This window comes from Dryobates pubescens, chromosome Z, assembly GCF_014839835.1.
Source record: "Dryobates pubescens isolate bDryPub1 chromosome Z, bDryPub1.pri, whole genome shotgun sequence".
Taxonomy (NCBI): domain Eukaryota; kingdom Metazoa; phylum Chordata; class Aves; order Piciformes; family Picidae; genus Dryobates; species Dryobates pubescens.
Window position 1 is genome coordinate 130,119,952 of NC_071657.1, and position 25,427 is coordinate 130,145,378.

Here is a 25,427-nt window from a genome sequence, read left to right on the forward strand (position 1 = left end):
GTTTCATGAAACTAGTGTGTATTCACTCATAAGATACGATAATGCATCCAGTGTGGACATGCTTAAAATTAAACCCACAGAAAGCATCTTTATGGTGTCTGTCAAAAGTTACTGCCACTCAGCTGGTCATGTATATGGAGAAGATACAGACAAGGCTCTCACATCTCTTTATGAATCATGTTTGATAAAAAATATCTACAGTATGCTTTCTTATTTTGGGTTACATTTGACAGCAAGTGTTTCTTGATGGCTATAAGCAACAGCAGAAACCCCAGAACTGTAAGATACAATTAACCTTGTTAACTTGCCACGGGAACAAAACAGAGTGGGAGGCAGAAGACAGCTTGCAGTTGCCAGTTACTCCATGGATTTTGTGACAGTAATACACACTCTGTTGGCTTTAGTCAGGGGCCTGGATACTTTGGTGCAGATCAGTCCCCTGACCTCACCTATTATACCTGCCTTCCTTACAGTTGAGAGGCTGTCAGATACTACTCTGCCACATGACATAGAAACATGCACCAACAGGTAGTTGCTAATCACAAAATCACAGAATATTAGAGGTTGGAAGGCACCTCCAGAGATCGAGTCCAGCCCCCCTGCCAAACACAGGATCACCTAGGGTAGTCCACACAGGAATGCATCCAGGTGGGTTTGGAAAGTCTCCAGAGAAGGAGATTCCACAACCTCTCCGGGCAGCCTGTTCCAGTGCTCTGTCACCCTCACTGTAAAGAAGTTTCTCTTCATGTTGAGGTGAAATCCTCTATGTTCAAGTTTGAACCCATTGTTCCTTGTCTTATTACTGTGCACCACCAAAAAGAGATTGGCCCTCTCCACTTGACATCCACCCCTTAGATATTTATAGACATTGATCAGATCCCCTCTCAGTCTCTCTTTGTAGAGGAGATGCTCAGGTCCCCTAATCCTCCTCGTGGCTCTCCATTGGATTCTCTCCAGCAGATCCCTGACTCTCTTAAACTGGGGAGCCCAAAATTGGACAAGGTATTCCAGGTGTGGCCTCAACAGAGCAGAGTGAGGAAAAGAACCTCCCTAGATCTGCTGGACAGACTTTTTTTGATGCACCCCTTCTCTGGACACATTCCAGCGAGTCAATATCTTTCCTAAACTGAGGGGCCCAGAACTGGACACAATACTCAAGGTGTGACCTAACCAATGTGGTGTACAGGGGGAGAATGACCTCCCTGCTCCTGCTGGCCACACTGTTCCTGATACAGGCCAGGATGCCATTTGGCTTCTTGGCCCCGTGGGCACACTGCTGGCTCATGTTCAGCCTACTATCAACCAGTACCCCCAGGTCCCTCTCTGCATGGCCACTCTCCAGCCACTCTGTACACTGTAGCTTCAGGGTATGGCTTCTCACTGTTTCTATGTGCAAGTAACTTTGGCAAAGAAAATCACTATAAATGTAGTGAAACAATTAATGTGAAAGCTATATTTTATGGAAAAACAATATATTCATTCATTCATCTCCAGAGATGGGGCCCCAACCACCTCCCTGGGCAACTTGTTCCGGTGTTCCACAACCCTCATGGTAAAGAACCTGTTTCTAACATCCAATCTAAATCTGCCATTGCCCCTCGGCCTATAACCACAGGCCTTTGTAAACAGTCTCTCTCAAACCGTCTTGTATCCCCCTTCAGATAATGGAAGGCTGCTATTAGGTCTTCCTGGAGCCTCCTCTTCTCCAGACTGAACAACCCCAGCTCCCTCAGCCTGTCCTTGTAGCAGAGCTGCTCCAACCCCCTGATCATTTTCATGTCCCTCCCCACAACCAGATGTGCCTGTGTTCAAAAATTCATGGCTCCTCAAAAATTAAAGCAAAACCTACACGCCATGCAATTGAAACAAGGTCTGCAGCAGTTTCTAGCAGCAGAAAGGCATTTTCCAGAACACAAGGAAGGGCTCCTGGAAAGAATTCAGATGAGCTGTGCTTGTTTCCAACATCTGCCAACGTTACAAAATGCAAACTGTGCTGTGGGTGTTCTGTGAGTGTGTCTCGCTGCTGAGGACAAAGCTTGCAAACAGAAGGGACAGTAATTACTCTGTATCATTTATACTTATTAAAATACAAAGAACATCCCTTCTGTCACCTCAGATGGATTAAGGGAAGTTCTCCTCCCCCTTTACTCTGCCCTAGTGAGGCCTCACCTAGAATACTGCATCCAGTTCTGGGCTCCCCAGTGCAAGAGGGACAGGGATCTGCTTGAGAGAGTCCAACAGAGGGCTACAAGGGTGATAAAGGGACTGGAGTACTGCCTTATGAGGAAAGGCCAAGAGACCTGGTGTTTCTTAGTCTGGAGAGGAGAACACTGAGAGAGCATCTAATAAATGTCTATAACTATCTGAGGGCTGGGTGTCAGGAAGGAAGGGACAGCCTCTTCTCACTTGTGCCCTGTGATAGGGCAAAGGGCAATGGATGTAAACTACAGCACAGGAAGTCCTACCTCCCATGAGGAACTTCTTTACTGTAAGGGTCATGGAGCACTGGAACAGGCTCCCCAGAGAGGTTGTGGAGTCCTGGAGATTTTCAAGACCCATCTGGATGCATTCCTGTGTGACCTGCACTAGATTCCATAGTCCTGCTTGGGCAGGGGGGTTGGACTTGAAGATCTCCAGAGGTCATTTCCAACCCCTACCATCCTGTGAAATCCTGTGAAATACAGTTTAGGTTTGCTCATATAGGACTGGAGTCCTGGGCAGTTTGCTCAGTATGGGGAGATGGTGTTTGGACCCTGAATTCTGCACCCCATTCTAATGGGGAAACAACAGCTTCTGTGAACCCACATATAAGTCACCTACAAGTGTACACATTACTAAAAGTTACTCTTCATTGCTACTCCATAGTTACATTTGTCAAATCAAATATAATGTATTAGTCATGTTGACTGATTTTTGCACGGCCTAACAGCTGCTCAACAGATTAAATGCAGTGCCTAAACAACCTGTTTATTTGGTGAGACTGATGTCCCAAATAACTTTGCCATGTATGACATGGATCCTAAATACAACTTGTAGAGCTGAGACCTAGATTCAGGCACATTTTTCAGAAGTGTGTGTGGTGGGTTGAAATTCCACCCCCCAACATCAAATTGCCAGACCAGCTCAGTAGAAAGCAAATGAAGCTGTATTTATGAGCAAAACTACAATCTAAAATATGGAATGCAATGGACAGGTTGGACTTGATGATCCTTGGGGTCTCTTCAAACCTTAGTTATACTGTGATACTGTGAATATGTATAAAATATACAATGTTTACATGTATTTACAATTATAAACAACACAAGAACTCCCCTAGACAAAACCAGGGGGCTACCATTAGTTTCTTCCTCCCTGCTCCCTTCCTCCCTGTACACAGTAAAGGAGAGAGAAGAGTAGAGTTGTTTGTTAGTACGTAGCCACAATAAAGCAATGCATCCAAGGTCAGCAAAGCCAGCAGAAGCCTGGGCTAGTACCTGCTAGAGTGAAGGAGTTGAAAAGAGAGAAAGTTAGTTTATACACACTAACTTTGTTAGTAGTCAGACCAAAAAGGATTATTTAGACCACAGGATTGTTTTCCTTTTTACACCCAATAGTAATTTACTTACATTCTATCACTTTCCATTCAAGATCTGTGGAAAATTTTCTAGGCAGAGCCTAAAACTGCCATGAGAATAGAATAGAATAGAATAGAATAGAATAGAATAGAATAGAATAGAATAGAATAGAATAGAATAGAATAGAATAGAATAGACCAGGTTGGAAGAGACCTTCAAGATCATTGCATTCAACCCATCATCCAACACCACCTAATCAACTAACCCATGGCACCAAGCACCCCATCAAGTCTCCTTCTAAACACCTCCAATGATGGCGACTCCACCACCTCCCTGGGCAGCCCATTCCAATGGGCAATCACTCTCTCTATGAAGAATTTCTTCCTAAGAGGGTGCCAGTACTGTCAAAAACAACAGTTTGATTTTCACATCTTCTACTTGAAACAAAATTCTCATCCACCCATGAGTTTCTGGCCTCTGATGATACGTGAATGTATTTGGGGGTTTACTGTAAAATAAACCCATCTCTCTATATAAAAATAGTTTTGTTTTCCAAATTCTCAATTAAAAAACTATGGTGAACATTTTAGCTGAATCAGCTACAGCTGGGCAGTTAAGTCAGTGGAAATGTTTTCACAGAATCACAGAATCACCAAGGTTGGAAGAGACCTCAAAGATCATCCAGTCCAACCTGTCACCACAGGCCTCATGACTAAACCATGGCACCAAGTGCCACATCCAATCCCCTCTTGATGGCGACTCCACCACCTCCCTGGGCAGCACATTCCAATGATGAATGACTCTCTCAGTGAAGAACTTTCTCCTCACCTCGAGCCTAAACTTCCCCTGGCGCAGCTTGAGACTGTGTCCTCATGTTCTGGTTTCCAAAGCCTATAATGCACAATAACCACAGTCAGCTGATAAGATGGAGGCAGTAGAATTTATTTTTACACAGTTGGAGGAAATTAGATGTACATGTTGGGTTTTGGTATATGTGGTGGTTTGAGCCTTAAGTGGAGTTTAATCTGGATGGAGTCAGTTTGGAAGCAGGAGAAGTACTTTTTTTAACAAAATATGTATATAGCAGTAACAGGGAGGATTTACAAGGGTAAGGAATAAGGATGAATAGGAAAATATACAAACCCAAATTTGGATGGCCTTGTATCTCCCTCGATGTATGTGGATTTCAGTCCTTTAGAGACGCGTGGATGTGGCAGGGAGAAGATGAGGCCCGGCCACGTGGCAGAGCCAGGAGGCCAGCAGCAGCGGTGGGTCCTTTTGTTGAGAGCTGTTAACATTAGAAATGTTTTGCAATCTAAACACTTAATCAAGACTGTGAAACCAGAACACTTAGTTATTTATGATTGTTGTGTAACTATCTGCACCTAGCTTTGCACTACTTGGTACGTACTGTAGCCTCTGTGTAGCAATATTCTAAGACATGGCAACTCCTAATGCCAGATAAGAATTGTGCTTAGCAACGAGTATCTGTAATCCTATGGAATGTGTTTTGAAGATACCTATCCCATGATCTTAAAGGTTACTGCTGAGAATATAAATTTTTATAATAAGTTGTATCCAAAACTGTATAAATGATGCTTAAAATTGGTGGTTCGGCTGAACAGTGCTTTGGACACTAGTGCCCTGTTCCCTGGTGCCAGAATAAAGCACCTTGCCATTATCCTGTATGTTGGTGTGATCCAGCTACTCACACTTTTCAACAGGTGAGGCAGAAGCAAAGAAAAAGATGGCTGCCACAGCCTACCCTTTATAGTCTTGTTGGACAGGAAGGGGGAGCAGAACAGATCAACTTAAACAACTTAAACCCGGGGGACCCCCCTCTACCAGGAGGGAGAAACCACATCCACCTGTATCAGGTTTCTTTGGTCCCCTGGGGGAAGCAGGGCTCTCACAACCCTTCCCCCCACCAGGATGGGTGTAACCCAGCACAGTATAGGAAATAATGGCTTAGGAATTTCTGTAGTGTTTTTCAAGTAAGATGGCAAAGACTAAGAGATAAATCAAAAGCTCTTTGTAGAACTTTCTGCTGTGGGAAGCATTTGGTTATCCTCTCTCTATTATTATGGATTTCTCTTTGGTTAACGTCATGCTCAGTCTGAGACTGTCATTTAGAAAGCTCAGTTTTGATGTGAATTACTTCCTTAATATCAAGTGTGATGGATTATAAAGTCCCCATTTCCCCAGTAGCATTTGATAACATTATTAGAATTTGACAGACATGACATTCTTCCCTTGAAATAGAAAGCCCACACAGATATATCAGCTTAATTTATTTAACTGATAATAATCTTCCCAACATTTCTGTGAACAAATGTGCAGTTAAAAATAAAAGAAAACAAACCAGATTTAAGATTTACATTTCTGCAGTCCGTTCCAATACAAACATATCAAGTAATCCATGTGACTTTGCACTGGTAGGAGACAAAAGCAGGGAAACTCAAGGGAAAGAGGAAGCAATTACAGAATCACAGAATTATTGAGATTGGAATAGACCTCTGAGATGATCATCAAGTCCAGCCTATGACCTAACACCACCACATCAACCAGACCATGTCAGTAATTGCTGCATCCAATCTTTCCTTACACACCTCCAGGTATGGTGTCTCCACCACCTCCCTGGGCAGTCCATTCCAGTCTCTAATTACCCTTTCCATGAGGAAGTGCTTCCTAACATCCAACCTAAACCTCCCCTGGTGCAGATTCAGGCCATGCCCTCTCATCTTGTCACAAGTTGCCTGGGAGAAGAGCCTGATCCCCACCTTACTACGACATCCCTTCTGGTACTTGTAGAGTGTGATAAGGTCCCCCCTGAGTCTCCTCTTCTGCAGGCTAAACACCTCCAGCTCCCTTAGCTTCTCCTCAGGCTTTCCTCCAGCCCCTTCACCAGTCTAGTCACTCTCTTCTGGACCTTCTCCAGCACCTCAATATCTTTCTTGAAGTGAAAGGCCCCAAACTGCACACAGTGCTTGAGGTGAGGCCTCACCAGTGCCAAGTACAGGGGCAGAATTCCATCCCTAGTCCTGCTGGCCACACTATCCCTGATACAAGCCAAGATGCCATTGGCCTTCCGTGCCAGCTGGGCACACTGCTGCTTCATGTTCAGCCGGCTGTCACCCAGCACTCCCAGGTCCCTCTCTGCCAGACCCAATCACATGAATCACAGCTAAGATAAGAGTATAAGTATGGGAAGGCCTATACTGTTTGGCCTGGATGCCAGAAACAAAAAATTCACCATTTGAACTATTAGACATTGGAAAAAACTCCCAAGGGAAGTTGCAGACCCTGTATGTAATGGGATGGGTTGAAGCTTCCCCCCAGCATTAACTTTGCCAGACCAACTCAATTAGAAGCAAATGAAGCTGTATTTACAAGCAAAATCTGCACTCTAGGATGGGATGCAATGAATATGTACAAAATATACATCATTTACAATATGATACAGGTATTTACAATTAGCAAACAACATGAAAACTCCCCTGGTCACAGACCAGGGAAGCTGTTCCACTGCCCCACCCCCACCCCTGTTCCCAGAGAGAGAAAGAGGAGTGGAGAGTAAAAGCAGTGGGTTAGACTTAGCCAAGGCCAGCCAAAGCACATTATCTCTCCTGAGAGAAGCAAAACAGCTAAGATCAGAAGAGAAGAGAAAGAATTGTTATGGTACAACTTGTCTTATTCTAGATATTTATCCAATAAACTTGTTTAGAATAATCTTTGGTTTTCCTTTTTACACCCAAGAGTGATTTGTTTGTATTTTTCTACTTTTCTGCTCAAAATCTGTAACTAAATTTTAAAGGCATAGCCTAAAACCACCCCACCCTACATCAGGCAGTTTCAAGGCCCAGCTTGACAGGGTGCTGGGCCTTCTCATTTAAACTATATTCTTAGCTTGAAAGGTTGGACTAGATGATTGTTGAGGTCTCTTCCAACCTGGTATTCTATGAATTGCATGGAAAAAATAAGACTTTCAAGTGTGTTATACTGAAGTACAGCTGAGCTAGTCGGCAACACAGCCAGTTGGTGAAGAATCTGTCAATACTTATTAAATGTTCTCTGCTAATTTTATAATTAAATTGATTATCACATCTTCTCAGATCATGATTCCAGTGTGGCCTGCCCTAGGTGATCCCGCTTTGGCATGGATGTTGGACTCAATGATCTCTGGAGGTCCTTTCCAAGCCCTAAAAATCTGTGATTCTGTGATGAGCAGGGAAGTAAGGCCCCTAGAAGAAAATAATCACAGGAATCTACTGGTGACCATGCTGCCAGAGGGAAATAAGGTCTCAGACTGGCTGGACAAGTTTTGCACAAGATTCTTACACATGCCACTTAATGATCCATCCAGTAGCTCCAGGGCTTGGCTGTCAGCTGGAAGAGTGAGTGTTCAGACCTGGAATTTCCTATGCTTCAGACAGTGGTCAGCCAGGGAGCACTTTCCTGTGCCAGCATGAGGAGATGGACAAGCTCATCCACCATGCTCTGGGAGTGGGTTTCAGAAAGGGGCTTCCATTTGTGAAGTATTGAATGCAACTTCCAATACTAAGTATGACACTGAAACACGTTTGCAGTTTTGGATAACCATATAGCTGCTTGCACATGACTCAGGATGTAGATGCATACTACAGTATGGCCCTGATTTAATGGGAATAAATAGAATCATAGAACAGTCTGGGCTGGAAGTGACCTCCAAAGGTCATTTAGTCCAACCTCCCTGCAGTCAGTAAGAACATCCTCAGCTAGATCAGGCTGCCCAGGGCCCTGTCGAGCCCCACTGTCTTCACAGAAGGGGCTTCAACCACCTCCCTGGGAAACCTGCTCCAGTGATCCACCACCCTCACAGGAAAGAACTTGTTCCTAACATCCAATCTAAATCTGCTCTTCTGCAGTTTGAAGCCATTGCCCCTCATCCTGCCACTGCAGGCCTTTGTAAACAGTCTCTCTCCATCCTTTCAGTAGGCCTCTTTCAGGTACTGGAAGGCTGCTCTTAGGTCTCCCTGGAGCCTCCTCTTCTCCAGACTGAACAGCTCCAGCTCCCTCAGCCTGTCCTTGTAGCAGAAGTGCTCCAACCCCCTGATCATTTTTGTGGCCCTCCTCTGGACCCACTCCATCATCCACATCCTTCCTACATTCACATGTGGAGTTAATCTATGCAGTCATTTTACCAAAACCAAATGCATTTGACTCTTTATGGCTGGATTTCTTTGTCTGTTTTCCAAATTCCCTGAGAAGTCTGTTCACTCTGTTTATCTGTTTCAACACAACCTGAGCAACAGAATTTCTTTCAGACTGCTGTTTATAAACACAGCCACACATTCAGCCATACAAATATTGATACTGAGGCAAAGTCCTCTGAACGAAATAGTAAGTTAACAGTAAAATCTTCATAAAACAACAAAGATGAGTGCAACATAAAAGGCAGTTCAAGGTCTCTATACCAAACAGCTCTTCAGCAAGATCTCTTCCACAGATAATCTCTAATCCTTATGGTTTACAGCAGGAACTTACTGTAAAAGAAGAGTGGTTACACTTCAGCTATCTGTGGACACTTGTGCTGGAGCCCTTCAGAAGTAGATGGCTGTTCTTTTCTAGGCTGATCTGAGTTAGCTACAACTTAACTTGGTCATGCAGGCAGCATAGCTGTGGCAGTGTGAGGAAAGAAGAACACTTAGGTAGTGCACTGGCTTCCATGCAACTTCTGTGAGTATATCAAATATAACTTTATAGAATTATTTTCTGCATTTTATAGCTATGACAGCAATGCTTGCAGCATAGACAGAGGCCATCCCTAATGCAAAGGACCTAGCACCCATTCACCTTAGGCTCGAGGTGAGGAGAAAGTTCTTCACAGAGAGAGTTGTTAGCCATTGGAATGAGCTGCCCAGGAAGGTGGTGGAGTCACCGTCCCTGAAGATGTTCAAGAGGGGACTGGACGTGGCACTTGAAGCCATGGCTTAGTTAATCATGAGGTGCTGGGTGACAGGTTGGACTTGATGATCTTTGAGGTCTTTTCCAACCTTATTGATTCTATGATTCAGTAGACAGAATAGCACAGTACAGTAGACGGTATCACTCAGCAGCCCCAGGGCTGCAATGCACAACAATTATCTTAAAGAAGGATTCCCCAGAGCCTGGAGAAAGCATCCAGTGGTTTCCCTCTGCTGCAGCAGCCAAAAAGAAAAGGAAAAAAAAAAAAAAGAAGGAATTATTTTTAGAAAGGGGAACACCCTTCTCCTGTCTGGTGCTACTTTGTGATTAGTAGGTTGTCTGCATGTTACTAGGTGTCTAGAAATAGTTCTGTAATTTTCATACAAGCTGAAGAAAAGATAAAAGGGAGATGATTACAAAGACGTAGGGAGGTGTTTGGCAAATAGATGAGAGAACAAAATAAACAGAGTGCAGCACAATGCATATTTCTAGCATTCTTGACAGGCATTTTTATGTTACACACCCAGCAGTCTGAATGAGATGCTCAGGAAAAGACTGCTTCCAAGAAGGTAGCTGAGAGGCCTGGGGCTGTTTAGTCTGGAGAAGACCGAGAGGGGATTTAATAAATGTTTATAAATATCTGAGGGCTGGGTGTCAAGAGGGAGAGGACAGGCTCCTCTCACTTGTGCCCTGTGACAGAACAAGGGGCAATGGATGTAAACTACAGCACAGGAAGTTCAACCTCAACATGAGGTAGACCTTTACTGTAAGGGTTACAGAGCACTGGAACAGGCTGCCCAGAGAGGTTGTGGAGTCTCCTTCTCTGGAGACTTTCAAGACTTGTCTGGATGTGTTCCTGTGTGACCTGCACTAGATTCTATGGTCCTGCTGTGGCAGGGGGGTTGGACTTGACGGTCTCCACAGGTCCCTTCCAGCCCCCAACATCCTGTGATCCTGTGCTCCATGGTCCACTGCAAAGCTCTGGATCAAATAACACTGCCTAGAATCCCAATTACTTTGCTTCAATGGGTCTATGCCTTTATGTCAAACCCAAACCCAAAATTTCTAATAATGGGCAAGCAGATTGCAGAGAATTCTGACCAGAAGTGCAACACCAGTGTAGTTTCTTCACCAGCTGACCACACCCTCAGGCTGTGATAATTGCTAAGATAGCAGCAGGACCAGTCAGCATGGGGTTTTTCAGTGTAAACAGATGTCAGATAAGATCTCCATCATGGTTTGGGTATTTCCTACTCTTGGCAGAAAAAAAAACAACAAACAGATCACCAATGCAATGTATTACATACTGTGCAGGGAAAATTCACAGGCCCTACCTCAACACATAATAATTCTGTTATCTAATAAATACTCTTTGTTGTGTAAGGGAATGAGAGAGATTCAGTTTAACACACAAAGAAAGGTTTCTTTCCCAGGCTTCCTGTGTAGAGGTGGAAAAGTTATTTGATCTGTCCTGATTCATGCTCAGATTTAAGTGTGAAGTGTGATGGGAGCTGCTGCTAGGATTTTGTTTGATATCATGTACTTGATCATCTGTTGTCACACTGCTAGCTCTAAGACAGCAATAAGTTAATCTGCAGAATCACAGAATTGTGAGGGTTGGAAGGACCTCAGGGATCATCTAGTTCCAGCCCCCTGCCATGGGCAGGGACACCTCACACTAGATCAGGTTGCTCAGAGCCACATCCAGCCTGGCCTTAAAATCTTCCAGGGATGGGGCTTCCTCCACTTCCCTGGGCAACCTGTTCCAGTGTCTCACCACCCTTATGGTGAAGAACTTCTTCCTAATGTCTGGTCTGAATCTCCCTTCTGCAGTGGACAGCAGCTCTTTCTCAGAATGACGTTAGCACAGTCAGCTGGCTCAACTACCAGTACTCAAAAGAGCAATGCAAAAACAAACCAACCAACCAAAACCAACCCAACAAGCATAAAAAAACCCCAGACCGCCACTGCTTTGAGAATCTCTTTGGAGAAGATTCAAGCAGGAAAAATTGGAACAACAGCTTTGCTGGCTGGTTACACAAGAATCATGGAAGCAACTAAGCCTCTGGCTGAGGGACTTGTGTGTATGCCCTGAAGTGATCATACTGTAACTTGACAGGGAATCATTGCTGAGTAACACTTTGCACAGGTCTGACATTTTGGCCATTGCTACTTAACATTTTTGTCAGTGACCTTAAAGATAATGTGACATAATTACTGATAGTTTGCTAATGACAAAGTGGATGATTCACTGACAGCAGCTGGGATTGCTTGTTTTAGTTGACTAAACAAAATGGGTATCAACAGTAAATATACAAACGAAATGTAAATATATGCTCACAGCACTGCAGAAAGGAACACAAGCTAAATTCACAAGAAGTTCACACTGGAAAACAAAGTATTTTTCTGCTGGTAGATCTAACTTCCTCATACAGTCACATCCTAAAGGAATAAGGGCTTCCCTTATGTTTTGTGAAAAACAATATCAGGTACTAGAGGGAAGGTTTACTACTTCTGCTTTTAACCCATTTGTAGCTACAACAGGAATCATAGAATCATAGAATGGTCTGGGTTGGAAGGGACCTCTGAAGGTCATCTAGTCCAACATCCTCTGCAGTCAGCAGGGGCATCCTCAACTAGATCAGGCTGCCCAGAGCCCTGCTGAGCCTCACTGTGAATATCTCCAGGGATGGGGCCCCAACCACCTCCCTGGCAAACCTGTTCCAGTGTTCCAGCACCCTCATGGTAAAGAACCTGTTCCTAGCATCCAACCCTAACTGCTCCTCTCTAGTTTGAAGCTATTGTCCCTCATCCTGTTCCTACAGGCGTTTGTAAACAGTCTCACTCCATCCTTCTTGTAGCCCCCTTCAGGTACTGAAAAGCTGCTATTAGGTCTCCCTGGAGATTCCTCTTCTCCAGGCTGAACAACCCCTCAGCCAGTTTCCTCAGCCTGTCTTGTAGCAGAAGTGCTCCAACCCCCTGATCATTCTTGTGGCCCTCCTCTGGACTCATTCCATCAGGTCCATGTCCTTCTTATATTGAGAGCTCCAGAGCTGGATGCAGTTCTCCAGGTGAGCTCTCACCAGAGCAAAGCAAAGTGGCAGAATCAGCTCTCTGGATCTGCTGGCAACGCATCTTTTTGATGAAGTCCAGCATGTGATTGTCTTTCTGGGCTGCAAGCTCACAGTGTCTGCTCATGTCCAGCATCTCATCCATCAGCATTCCCAAGTCCTTTCCCTCAGGGCTACTTTCCATCATCTCATCCCCCAGTCTGTATTGATAGTCAGGATTGTTATGGCCCAGGTGCAGAATCCTGCACTTGCTCTTGCCAAACTTTGTGAGGTTCACCTGGGCTGTTCTCTCCAGCTTGTTCAGGTCCCTCTGGGTGACATCCTATCCCTCTGGCATATCAGCAGCACCACTCAGCTTGGTGTCATCTCCACACTTGCTGATGGTGCTCTCAATCTGTCTATATCATTATATATATTAAACAGTACTGGTCCCGGTACGGACTGCCGTGGGACACCACTTGTCACTGTTCTCTGTCTGAACATTGATCCACTGACCACTACCACTAAACAGTCTACCCATCAAGTCCATATCTCTCCAACTTAATGAGTAGGATGCTGTGGAGGACTGTGTCAAAGGCCTTGCTGATTTTGCCCTATTTTTTGTGTCTGTGATTTAAGAATCAGCTTTGAAGTGTTCAAATAGTAGAATACTCAGGGGTGGGGGGTGCTTTGTGCTTACAAGGAACACAATACATAGGTTTTTATAAAGGATTACAGGAAATATTGGTTTTCTCAATTTAACTTTGCCTTTTAGTATAGAATCATAGAATTGTCAGGGTTACAAGGGACCCCAAGGGGCTTCCACCACCTTCCTGATATGATATCTATGTTCAATCTACTATGAGGCAAAATTTTCTCTATCAGGACTCTTAACTCTGCAGTATAGAAAAGCACCACAGGTGCCTGCAAACACCTTTACTTGTCCACACAATTGATGATATTTTATATCCCAGTCTGTTTAATATTATGTATGGATTCATATCAGTTACAAAAGTGTATTACAAAGTGTTAGTAAAGTGAGCTCAGAGGAAAAGGCACAGTTCTTCCTAGCATCATGAAACCAATCCATTGTTGTAGTGAATTCCTATAGTATTGCCTCTGTATAACATGGTGACAGAAAACCATTCTCATACCCAAAGTCTGCATTGACCTATATCTACCATGATGGAATATAACTAGGAGTAAACACCTGAAATTAATACAGCCAAGTGCTATCCCATGCTTAACTGAATGAAAAGGACTGATGCATGTTACTTGGAATGAACATGAGCACTGATTCTAGAAGGTAATAGGTCTCATGAGAATTTCTGGTAGCAATTAGAGCCATTAAGCAAAGGGAATGATTTCAATCATCCACTGCCCATCACTAAATGGCATACAATTTAATAAAAAACAGCAATATCATAATTGCAGTGCAGTATAAATTTGCCTTAACAGCTCTGTAGCATTTTTAGCTTGCTAGTCAAAACCAAGCCACAGAGATGTCCATATACACTGCTCCACTTTCTGACTTGAAAGCAATATGAATTGAAACTGAGGTATTTAATACATAGCAAAAGAGAGGCAAGCACTTTTATTCAGGGTTAGGAATACATGCAATAGTATCTTTTGCAATCAAATAGTGGAAGCCCCATCCCTGGATGTTTTCAAGGCCAGGCTGGATGTGACTCTGGGCAACCCGATCTAGTGGAAGATGTCCCTGCCCATGGCAGGGCAGTTGGAAGTAGATGATCCCTGAGGTCCCTTTCAACCCTGACAGTTCTGTGATTCTGTGAAATGCAACTATATTAAATCACATTCACAAACCTATTCACATACCTAATCAGTACGACTTAGAAGGATCCTGGCTAGTTTAAACAGTTTAACTGCTCAGGTTGAGCTTAACTAATAAACCACCTGCATTTACAAAGGGTGTACAAGTGTACATCAAAACAGTGAGAAAGAATCTCTTTTGTTTAAAGAGACATGCCTGAGATTCAGCTACTTGTATGGTTGCAGTTCTTGTATTCAGCAGATCTGAAAGAGTTTTCAATTCTGAAACCACTTGTATGATTCAGCTCCAGACTCAATCTTGCTGTATTTGGCTGGCAATGCTGGGCAGACTGAGTGTCAAAGCTGGTAACTGAAAAGGCAGGTATGATAAAAGTAGATTATAAAAAGTGCAATATACAAAGAGAATAATAGGGTTGTCAGGGCTGGAAGAGGCCTCAAGGATCACACTAGATCAGGTTTCTCACAGCCCCATCCAGCCTGGCCTTAAAAAATTCCTTGGATGGGGCTTCTACTACCTCCATGGGCAACCTGTTCCAGTGTCTCACCACCCTCATGGTGAAGAAGTTCTTCCTAACATCCAATCTGAATCTACCCACTTCTAGTTTTGTTCCATTCCCTGTAGTCCCATCACTACCTGACACCCTAAAAAGTCCCTCAGCAGCTTTCTAGTAGACCAAATTCTAAACTGATTTAAGTATCAAACACAGAACGGCCTTCAGAGAAGCTGGTGATTGCATCTAACCTAAAACAAAACAAACCAAAACCACAACAAAAAAACCCCACCCAAACTTTTAATTAGTAGATTAAAATAAAATAATTTATGCCAAATTTCCAAAGATCCTGAATTTACAGTTCTCACCAATTCACAAGCACCGCGTTTGGTTCAAAAAGTATCACAATGTATTAACAGAAATTATGCAATACTAAAAAGTGAACAATAATCTCAATTTTAGAAGCAGATTAAATTCCCCAGGAAACATTGTTATAGGCCCCTCAGTTTAGGAAGGATGTTGACTTGCTGTAACGTGTCCAGAGCAGGGCAACAAAGTTGATGAGGGGTTTGGAACACAAGCCCTATGAGGAGAGACTGAGGGGGCTGGAGTTGCTTAGCTTGGAGAAGAGGAGGCTCAGAGGTGACCTTATTACTCTCTACAACTACCTGAAGGGAGGTTGTAGACAGGTGAAGGTGGGTCTCTTCTCCCAGGCAACCAGCACCAGAACAAGAGGACACAGTCTCAAGCTGTGCCAGGGGAGGTTTAGGCTGGATGTTAGGAAGAAGTTCTACACAGAGAGAGTGATTGCCCATTGGAATGGGCTGCCCGGGGAGGTGGTGGAGTCACCATCATTGGAGCTGTTCAGGAGGAGACTTGATAGGATGCTTGGTTGCATAGTTTAGTTTACTAGGTGGGCTGGATGATAGCTTGGATGCGATGATCTTGAAGGTCTCTTCCAACCTGGTCTATCCTATCCTATCCTATCCTATCCTATCCTATCCTATCCTATCCTATCCTATCCTATCCTATCCTATGATTAATTTGGCATTGTGAAGGGGGTACTATTACAATTTTGTGTCAACTTTTGCCTGACATTATTAAAGAAGGGTGCTGTTAATCTGCAGAGGACAGTGGCTAACTGAAAGCTAAAGACTGGGCATCATTGCAGACAACGAAAGAGTTGCAGTAACTTTTTGGTTGTCATGCATCTCAGCAGAATAATAAATCTAAGATTCTATAATGTAAGAAGAGAATTATTTTAAGAATCAAGAACATTAATATGTTTTGCTCATGAGAAGAGTAGCATATGGTCTTTTTATTCTCTGGTCGACAAAATAGAGTCAGGAGCAAAGTGAGATTGGTGAAAAGTGTGGATTGTCAGCCAGGAACAGCTTTAGAAGTAATTTTATATATAACAGTTAAGAGACATAGCAAGTTTGCTGTCAAGCTGTTACAAATACAGAAAGGCTGTAGCATGCTCCCAGTTCTATGTTGCTACACAGCTAGAATAAGAAAAGATGGATAACCAACAGGTACAGGCTCATATGATAAAAATAACTAACAGCATGAAATAATCTGCTGCTTCTCAAGAAATAATCATTTTACACAAACAGTATAAATGAGAGCACAAAGAATACAGAAAACATTTTTTCCCCTAAGAGGTGTAATAGTCTATATTCCAAAATGTTTATCACTACTGTTCTTAAACATGTTTTGTTTATTTACAAAGTTCTTAACAACATAATCATGCAACAACCAGTTGTCAATTTTACTTAAACACAGTAGATATCTATTTCCCTTAACTTTACTCTAAAAGTTGACATTACTCTGAGGAAGAGCAAACAGATTTACTGCTATGGCTTTCATTAAAGAAAATATCATCTATCTTTCATATAAGTTAACTTATCAGGCATTTACAACATTAGACTAGTCCCCTGACCAAACTGAATGTTTACAGCAAGCAGTCCTTTTTTAGTTAAACAAAACAGAAAGATATGAAAGAAGTTAATTTGCACTTACAATCTAATGCATACCAAGGTGCTTGCTTTAAGTGTCATTAATCTCAATTCTTCTTACTTGTCTCACTATTAACAGGGAAATAATGTTCCTCACCTTTCACACTTTGATTACAGGGACAATAGTGACAGTAGAATGCTTTAACTCAAGATGTCACAGAATTGTCAGGGTTGGAAAGGACCTCAAGGATCAACTAGTTCCAACCCCCTCTGCCATGAGCAGGGACAACCTCCACTAATCAGGGTGCCCAGAGCCACATCCAGCCTGGCCTTAAAAACCTTCACGGAAAGGGCTTCCACCACCTCCCTGGGCAACCTGTTCCAGTGTCTCATCACCCTCATGGGGAAGAACTTCTTCCTAACATCCAATTTTAATCTCCCCTCCTCTAGCTTGGATGCATTCCCCCTAGTCCTATCAATGCCTGACACCCTAAACAGTTTCTCAACAGCTTTCTTGTAGGCCCCCTTCAGATACTGGAAAGCCACAGAAAGGTCTCCTTGGAGCCTTCTCTTCTCCAGACTGAATAGCTCAAACTCTCTCGGTCTGTCCTCATAGGAGAGGGGCTCCAGCCCTCTGATCATCCTTGTGGCCCTTTTCTGGACATGTTCAGACAAATTTTACCCAAAATACTTGCTCCTTTTTTGTAAGAAAGTCAGTGTTGCAGAACAGTTGCCTGACCTTCATTTCCCAGTTGAATCACTTCAGTTTAGGCAGACAAGGAAATTCAAGGAGTACCAATGTGCTCACAGCTCACCATGTATAGTAAATAGGTGGAAAAATCCGAACAACCAAAAGGAAGTAAATCATTAAAGCTTACCTAAGAAATACCTATGCATAGTCAATAATGAATTGACTCATTCTGCAAGCAAATTATCCATGTTTATTAATGAAGGTATTTGGACTGCTCTGTGAATTGCCATCAGGATTGAAGCCCAGAATGGTAGCTCTTGGGAAATTCTTTAGGAAGATGTTTATCAGTTAAGCTTATAAACAGTTTTACTGAAGACAACAGCGCTGGTTTTTTTTTAATAAGCATATAAAACCCAAAGTTTTTGAAGATATACAGAACCATGGGTCTGATTTTACTGAACACAGGGGTGTGAAACCCTCATTCCCTGTCTGAAGGCACATAAAGTTTGACCACCTAATTCAGCTGGGCTAGTATTACAGGCAGTTTGAAAAACTCACATCCATTTAGCCAGTTCTGTCAAGTTAACAGCCAGTATTTGAAAATTATATAAAGATCTTAAAGTAATAAATTACTTAGAAAGCAGCTCTGCACTTTTTGCCTCCTAAAGCACACCTAAAGATCTGTCTATAGGCAAACAATGCTGTTCCAGGGGGAGCCTGCTCACTGTATGATTTGCAACGTGTCTCACAGAAAATGAACCCCAAAATACAGGTAGGGATGGTCAAATTAAGTTCTTTTCCCTTTTTCATTACAAGACACACCCATTCACAAAGATAAACCAAACCAAAACCAACCATCCAAACCAATGAACATTCTCCAAACAAGACTGAACACTTTCAGGAAACTCTGAAGAAGTCATAATTTTAAATATTTTTAAATAGTAAGGCAATAAAAATTTATTCTCCATTCTGATTTTTCATAATTTTATTTTCAAGATTCCAAAGTTTACAACCCCCCAGACAATAGAAATTCGGGGATGTTTTCCAGCTCCTTAGGTTTACTCAGCAATAGAACCATACTTGCATTACAGGCAGCCAACCACTACAGCAACCAGAATACAGAATCACTGAGTATGGAAAAAGTGCAGAGACCAAAACTTTGCAAAATATTAACGGTCTGATGATGAATGGTGTCCTCCAGAATGGCATTCCCAGGCAACTTCCAGTGTGGCTGGGAGGGAAGCCTTTGCCATGGCTTGAAATTACATAGGGAAGGACCATTGCTGCAAAGAACAGATGCTGGGTGAAGAGCTCATGCCCGTTGTTCGGACGCCTGCTTTTCAAATGGGTTAAAAACTGATTGGAAAACTTTCGAATTTCAGAGGGTCGTTGTCAGTGGCAAGGAAGGTAACTGGGACCCGATTGCCCCTGTCCCTTTGGGTTTGCCCCGCTTGTGTTTATCTTCCATTTGTCAACGAAGGGCTCGTTCTGGCTTCGCCTGGAAGCCGCGTCTGCACGGGTCACGCAGGTCACAACCCTTCACTCCTGCAGAAGGAAGCGAAGAACCTCACGAATCACAGAGACAACGTAAAGTCTGCCTCTCATTTATTTTAAACTGCATCTAGCGCTGACCTCCCCCCGACTGCCGGACTCGGCGAGGAGGAACTCCGACAGCCGCTTCCACATGGCCGGTGGTTGCTGAAGACCACCTGCAGGCGACCCGCAGCGAGGCCAAGGGTCTTCACCACTCCTCCCCAGCTACTCATCGCAGTTTGTCGCCTCCTCGCCGGCAGGTCGTTGGCGCTGGCGAGCCCCCTCGACCCGAACGCCGGCGCCGCCTTCCACCCCTTCATGCCGGCCCAGGGTGGCTGTGGCGGTGCATCAGGGGACGGGCTCCACTCCCCACGCCAGCCTGACTCTGGCTCGGTAGGCTGGAGCCGGAGCCGCCTCCCGGCGAGCCGCCGCTCTCCCCGCCCCCGGGCCGTGTGTGCGGAAGCGGCCTGACGCGCGGCGCTGGCGGCGCCCGGGATTGTGGGAGCAGGGGGGCCGCGGCGGCGGCGGTACTGGGGAGTGGAAGGGGCCGGGGCCGCGGCTGACGGGTTCCGGTGTCGGGCGCAGACGTGTCGGCCGGAGCCGCGAAGCAGGAGGCGCTGCCCCTGCCCGCTAGGAACGGAGGCCGGCCCGGGGCTGGCCCGGTGGCGCCATGTCCGGGACCAGCAGCCCCGAAGCGGTGAAGAAGCTGCTGGAAAACATGCAGGGAGACCTGCGGAGCCTGAGCCTGGAGTGCCGGAAAAAATTCCCCCCTGTCAAGGAGGTGAGGGGCGGGCTGAGCTGGCCGGGCGGCGGGGCCGCTCCAGAGGGGCCTCCTTTACCGCGGGGCCTGGCCGGAGCGGAGGCTGCTGCTGTGCCGGTCCCCCCGCGCCCTCAGCCCGGTCCCGCTCAGGTCCCTCTGTGGCCGCGGGTTGCCGAGCGCGGCTTTGCTGAGGCTCGGCTTTTCCTGTCGTGTTCGTGTGTGGGTTGTTGTTTTTGATGCGTTATCGAGGCAGGGGACGTGGGCCGTACTAGTTCACCTCAGGGAGTGGAGTTAGGGAGGTAGATCATCTGTTGACAGAGGCAAAACGGGGCTGCCCCGCTTCACCCTCAGCGGCTTCCCGGGGGGAGAGGCAAAGTTTGGCTTGGTTGTCTCGACGTCTGCTCACGAAACTCGCTCAAGACGGGCTCGGTGTTGAGGATCTGGGCGCCCTGGCAGGCAGGCAACTGAGGAGGGCCTGATGGGCAGCGCTTCGGTGGTGGCTGGCCAGGGGCCGAGTGGGAGCAGCCCCGCCGGGGCATGGCCGCCCTCCGGCTGCCGTGGGATTGTCGGGCCTCACAAATCTCCTTTGAGGTCTGCCTTACCCCGTAAGGAGCGCACACGACTTCTGAAGTTTGGCTCCCGAGCCAGCGTATGTTACCTCTCCCTGTCGTACACCTGTGTCTGCTTGATACTACCTCTGCGGATCGCTAGTGATTGTGAGCGTACCCTGTGATGCTGGTGTTGAGAGACTCTCCGGTGGTATGGTTGCAACCCAGCAAGCTTGGGATACACGGAAGTTTAGGTTACTTCTTTTTCTTCCTTTAAAAAAAATCCATTTAATAAATGCATGCCAGTAGAATGACAAGTTTTGTTTTTCAGACCTTGTTTTACTTTGTGCACAGCTTGAGACTTCAGTAATCCTGATGAGCAGCAGGACATGCAGATGTTTTCTAATTTTAAGTATAAATTCTAACAGTCTTTCTCTGGTTTGTTTACATAGTTTAACTTTTCCCCTATCGGTAATTTGCCACTTGCCACTTAAAATGTTTTCTATTCAATAGTGGGAGGAAAATTGCTAATATATTAACTCAGATGAAGCTGCAGAACCAGAAGGGTACCCAGGACAATGTGGTAAAGACTTTTTTCAGTTTGGAAGAAAAGAATTTGGTATGTGAATCCAGTTCTAATTAAGTGATGGTATATTTATTACTGTATGAAGTATTACACACTGTAACAGATGAATTGAAGCTAATGACTGTGCTTCTTATGAAAGGCATGAAGTGACACATTGTAGTAGAACATGTTATGTAGGAGTGTAGGTTGCAGAGGAATGCAGGTGTGTTTGAGAGCTAGCGTGTGGTCACAGAAAAACAAGAGAAAGTCGTGATCAGTTCTGAGAAATTTGATGTGGTTACATGTAAATAATAAAAAGCTGTGGTCAGTTGAACACAAATATCTGTGTTTTGGAGGCAGGCTGGGGTGCTGCTTCAACTTTCTCCTGGGTATTACTGTGCGACTAAGTTCTTTGGTCTCTGAACAAGTTTTCCCAGTGTGTTAATGTTTACTTCCTTCAAGATCTACAAAGGACATGGGCAATGCAGTTCTTAAACTGCTTTTTTTTTTAGGAATGCTTCATTACATTTGCCATGCTGAAGGTTAGAGTAACCACTGCATATTCAGTTCTTGATACTTGTTTAGTATGTTTATCATATTCTAGTGTGGGACTTCTATGTTGTTCCCTTTTCCATCTCAACAGCAATTTGCATAGCTTAATTAAAACCAATGAGTTTGTGTAGGTTTATAGAATACCACTAGTAGGTATTAATAAAGAGATGAGACTCCTTCTGCTGTGAGTTGTGGGCTCTTACAAAGAGGTCTGAGTTGGGAGCAGTCTTTCAGTAGGATGTATGATACAGATGCAGGAAATGATCTTACTTCCTCACTTCTGGAAGCCATTTTTTTGTACTGGTAGTTTTAAAGGAAACGGATGTCCTTTCCTGTCAAATCTCAACTGCTAAACAGGTATTTTAATTGCATGCATTTGGTCTGATGCTGATTAGATTTGGCTACAGTGGTCAGAGGAATGGCATGCTCTTCTTACTGATTTGGAACAGCACTAGCTTTTTTAACCATGTTTAAACACATTTTGTTTGGTGGCAGATTCCTGCTACTTTGAATCTCACTTTTACTTGCAGTGTAGCTAAGACTTATCTGCATCATTACCACATGCAGTGTAATTTATGAGTTTCTCTTGCAGCTGATGTGTATTAAGTGACATGGAAGTGTACCCTTATCATACTGTGATAAAGCTATTGAAAAACTCCAGGTCAAAATTAATAGTTATGGGCTGTATCATAGTTGTTAGATTTGATACGTACTTACTGAAGGTAAATTGCTTCTTAATAATCTGTCCACTTTCTGATATAATCAAAAAGTTTGCTCAAGGCTATTGGCTGTCATTGGCCATTTCTAAAATGATTGGTCTTCTGTTTTTTATTTTTTAAAACTTTTCTCTATTCAGACTGTTAAAATGCTGCAGAATTCATTTAGCTGATACAATGGCTGCAGATAAAAAAGTAGTAGAGTAGTTCTCAGTTCTACTTGTTGCTCAAATGATTAATTTGAATGAATCCTTTTTTGATCAATACTGTAAGGAGATGGAAAATGGTGTGATCAGGAAAATAAAGCCTGACTTCTTTTAATTAGGCGGGCATTTAGTGTTCAATTTTTAACAGTTTTTCTAATGCATATATTATTACAAACTAGTGCCTTGTCTATTAGGTACAGAGACCAAAACAATATTAAGTGATTCTTTAAACAGGCAGATAGATGACCTGAAGAGCTTTATTGGTTTTTGTTTGTTTGTTTTCTTTGGTTGTTAGAGAGGAGGAGGAGGGATGTGGGCTGCAGCAGGAAAGGGGAGAAACAGTTGTGGGATCCTACAGGCTGTAGGCTTTTGTGCTTTCAGGAACTGGAGGTAAATCTTAAACCCTTATTGGAAATGGAACTTGAACTCTTCACTGTTTTAAGCACTCATACTTTTCGATTACTTCTGTGTCTGTGAAGTTTTCTTAGTAGGTCCCATTTATGTGGAACTTGTGTAGATTCAGTCACAACAGTGGATTCTGAGGTTTTTGCTGACTCTATGATAATCTGTTAAGAAACATTGTATTGAGTTTCTTCCAGTGTTAAACATATGACACAAATATTTGGCAAAGTTCCTCCCCCTTGCAGCTTTTAACTAAGAAATAACAGAATGTATTGTTGGCTCCAAAGCAATCCAGTAATCCACACCTCATCTTTGCTCTATGTGACAAATAATACCCAAGTAGGTTTTTCCTAGGTAGTGTCGCTTAACACATTGAGGGTGGGAACTGTGGAAACCATCTGTGGGCTGGAAATTGTGTTGCTGATGGTGTTTGGGGACTAAGTAATGTGCTAGACTGACTTCTTATGGCTGTGGACAATACCAGTTACTATCAGACTTCAGAGCCACATCTGTTGGTTGCTGTTTTTTCTTTCTCTTTGATACTTCTGTGGTGGGTGCTGAGCTGCAGAAGTATACTAAACTTGAAGGCTATATACCATTGACCAAGGAGTGATTTGGTGGTTGTCTGCAACATACAAACCTGTTTATACTGGCAGATATACAAATGATGACATCGCTGAAAAATGTGTTTGTAGTTTAACAATATATTTCTGTTTCCCAGTTAGAAAAACAGAAACCAACCAGGGATGTGGTAGAAGCTCTCAGTGCAAGTGTAAATGAAACAGTATCTTTTAGAGTTTGAAATTACAGAGGATGAAGCAGTCTTTGGTGCAGGCATCAGTCATGCTTATGTTATCTTAAGTAGTCTGGCATTTCTCCTAGAAAACTCTACTACTTGGTCATTATTCTGTTGGTTTTAATTCTGGGGAGTCTAAGCTTTGCTCTGTGCTAGAGAGCATTGTAGTGCTTCTAACTCTGGACTACATTGCATGGCATACACAGCGAGCTCTATACACAATTTTAACCTCGTAGTGACAGGAGTTTTGATAGCCTGTGCTGGGTGTGTGGGAAGCTGGTGGTGCTCTCTTTAGTGAATAGGATTAAGAATTTTGTCTTATCACAAAATTGAAAATAGTTCAGTGCCCTGAGTAGGTTACCTGCTGCTGCTTCTTATTATATGCAAATACTGTTCTGTAAGTTGCATCTGATACAGTTAGATAATTTCACTGCATGGGAAACCTTAGAAACAAGGGGAAAGTATTTATAATCAGCAGAAATAATGAACTTAAAAGGAAAAATAAGTATACCCCAAAAGTTCTTCTCAGCCTGAGTTTCAGTTGACGTAGCTCCTTGCTTTTTACACAGATCCAGTCGAACAGCCTCAGCTTTCTGGTCGGCTTGTGGTGTCTGTTGACTCAGGGCTTTTCTTGATTTAAAAAAAAGTAGTAAAAGGAAAATTAACAAACATCCCCCCAAATAAAACAACAATAAAAGAAAACCCACAAACCAAAACCAATATAAAACCAACCAAACAAAAAGCAAAACCCCCCCCAAAACACATGAAAAAAATTAACTCTTATCCAGCTCCTTGCCTAATTACAAGTACACAGTTTGGCCTGGCTTAGACCCATCCTGGGACAGGACATGCCCTCTGCTTAGCAGTTGTGTAACGGATTGCAGGTGTTTTCAAGGTGTTTGCTGCTGTAGTGGTGATTTGGAATAGCAGGACTGGAAGAGAAACAGTGCTCAGCTTCCCTCAGCTAGGAAGCGCAGCACAGTTTTAGCTTTGAATTCTTTGCTCAGTTGAAGTGCTCTCTTGAGAATGCTGAAAGATAGTTTTTGAGCTCCTGTCTGCACTGTTACTTTTCAAGATCTGTGTTTGAAACAGCAGCATTGCGTTTTCTTGTTTGAGTTGGCTATGCCTTTGGCATACAGACACACTTTTGAAACTGCATTGTAAATTAATTTGGTGTATCTGGGAAAAATGAAGAATCCAATTTTGCAATCTTATTTTCCTTCTAAGTAACCCTACTTTCAGGCAAGTAGCCTAAGGTTGTTTGAGTAAAAGTTAAAGTGAGTTCTGGATAAAACAAACTTTAAATTATTTAATTATACTGGAAGTGGTGTGGGTTAGCTGAGCCAAGAGCTGGGATCTGCCCTTTCTGAGGGGCTGTTGTGTTCTGTGAACACAGCTTTTATTCATACATTTATTCATACATTGCTCTGCACTGAGCGATGTACATGGCAGTTTCATGCACTGGTTGGATGAATCGTTCTTGTTTTGGAACAATATATTGATCCTAAACACATCTTAAGACTACTGCCTAAATATTAGTTGGGAAGCTTGTCCCTTTTTAGGGAACCTTTCTGGCATCATCAGGTAGCTGCATGAAACAAAATACGAGGATGTGGTGCAAAATGTAAGCATGCTAGGAGATGGTACAGATCAGTTAATTTGGCTCATGATGTCAAAGTGATCACTAGGATTCCTAATGCAACTGGAAGGAATTGTTACAAAGAAGTTTGACTATTAGTTGTTTGTTCTGTAACAGTGACAGTGTTTCAGAAAATCTGTTGAATGTAGCACAGTACACAAAGAGGAGAAGGCTGAGACAGGAAACACCACACTGAAAAGCCTTCTGATTTGGGCATTTGAGTCACTCA

At 43.6% G+C, this 25,427-nt stretch overlaps 1 protein-coding gene across 2 annotated transcripts in view; it reads left to right on the plus strand.

Moving 5' to 3' along the window:
- Positions 1–19,505: 19,505 nt before the first annotated feature.
- Positions 19,506–25,427, plus strand: part of MON2 (MON2 homolog, regulator of endosome-to-Golgi trafficking) — a 77,825-nt gene continuing 71,903 nt past the window's right edge. For both annotated transcript variants that reach the window (XM_054178299.1, XM_054178300.1), the window contains exon 1: positions 19,506–19,795. In XM_054178299.1, coding sequence (XP_054034274.1) covers positions 19,685–19,795 — 111 coding nt within the window. In that variant the 5' untranslated portion in view covers positions 19,506–19,684. The remainder of the gene's footprint in view (positions 19,796–25,427) is intronic.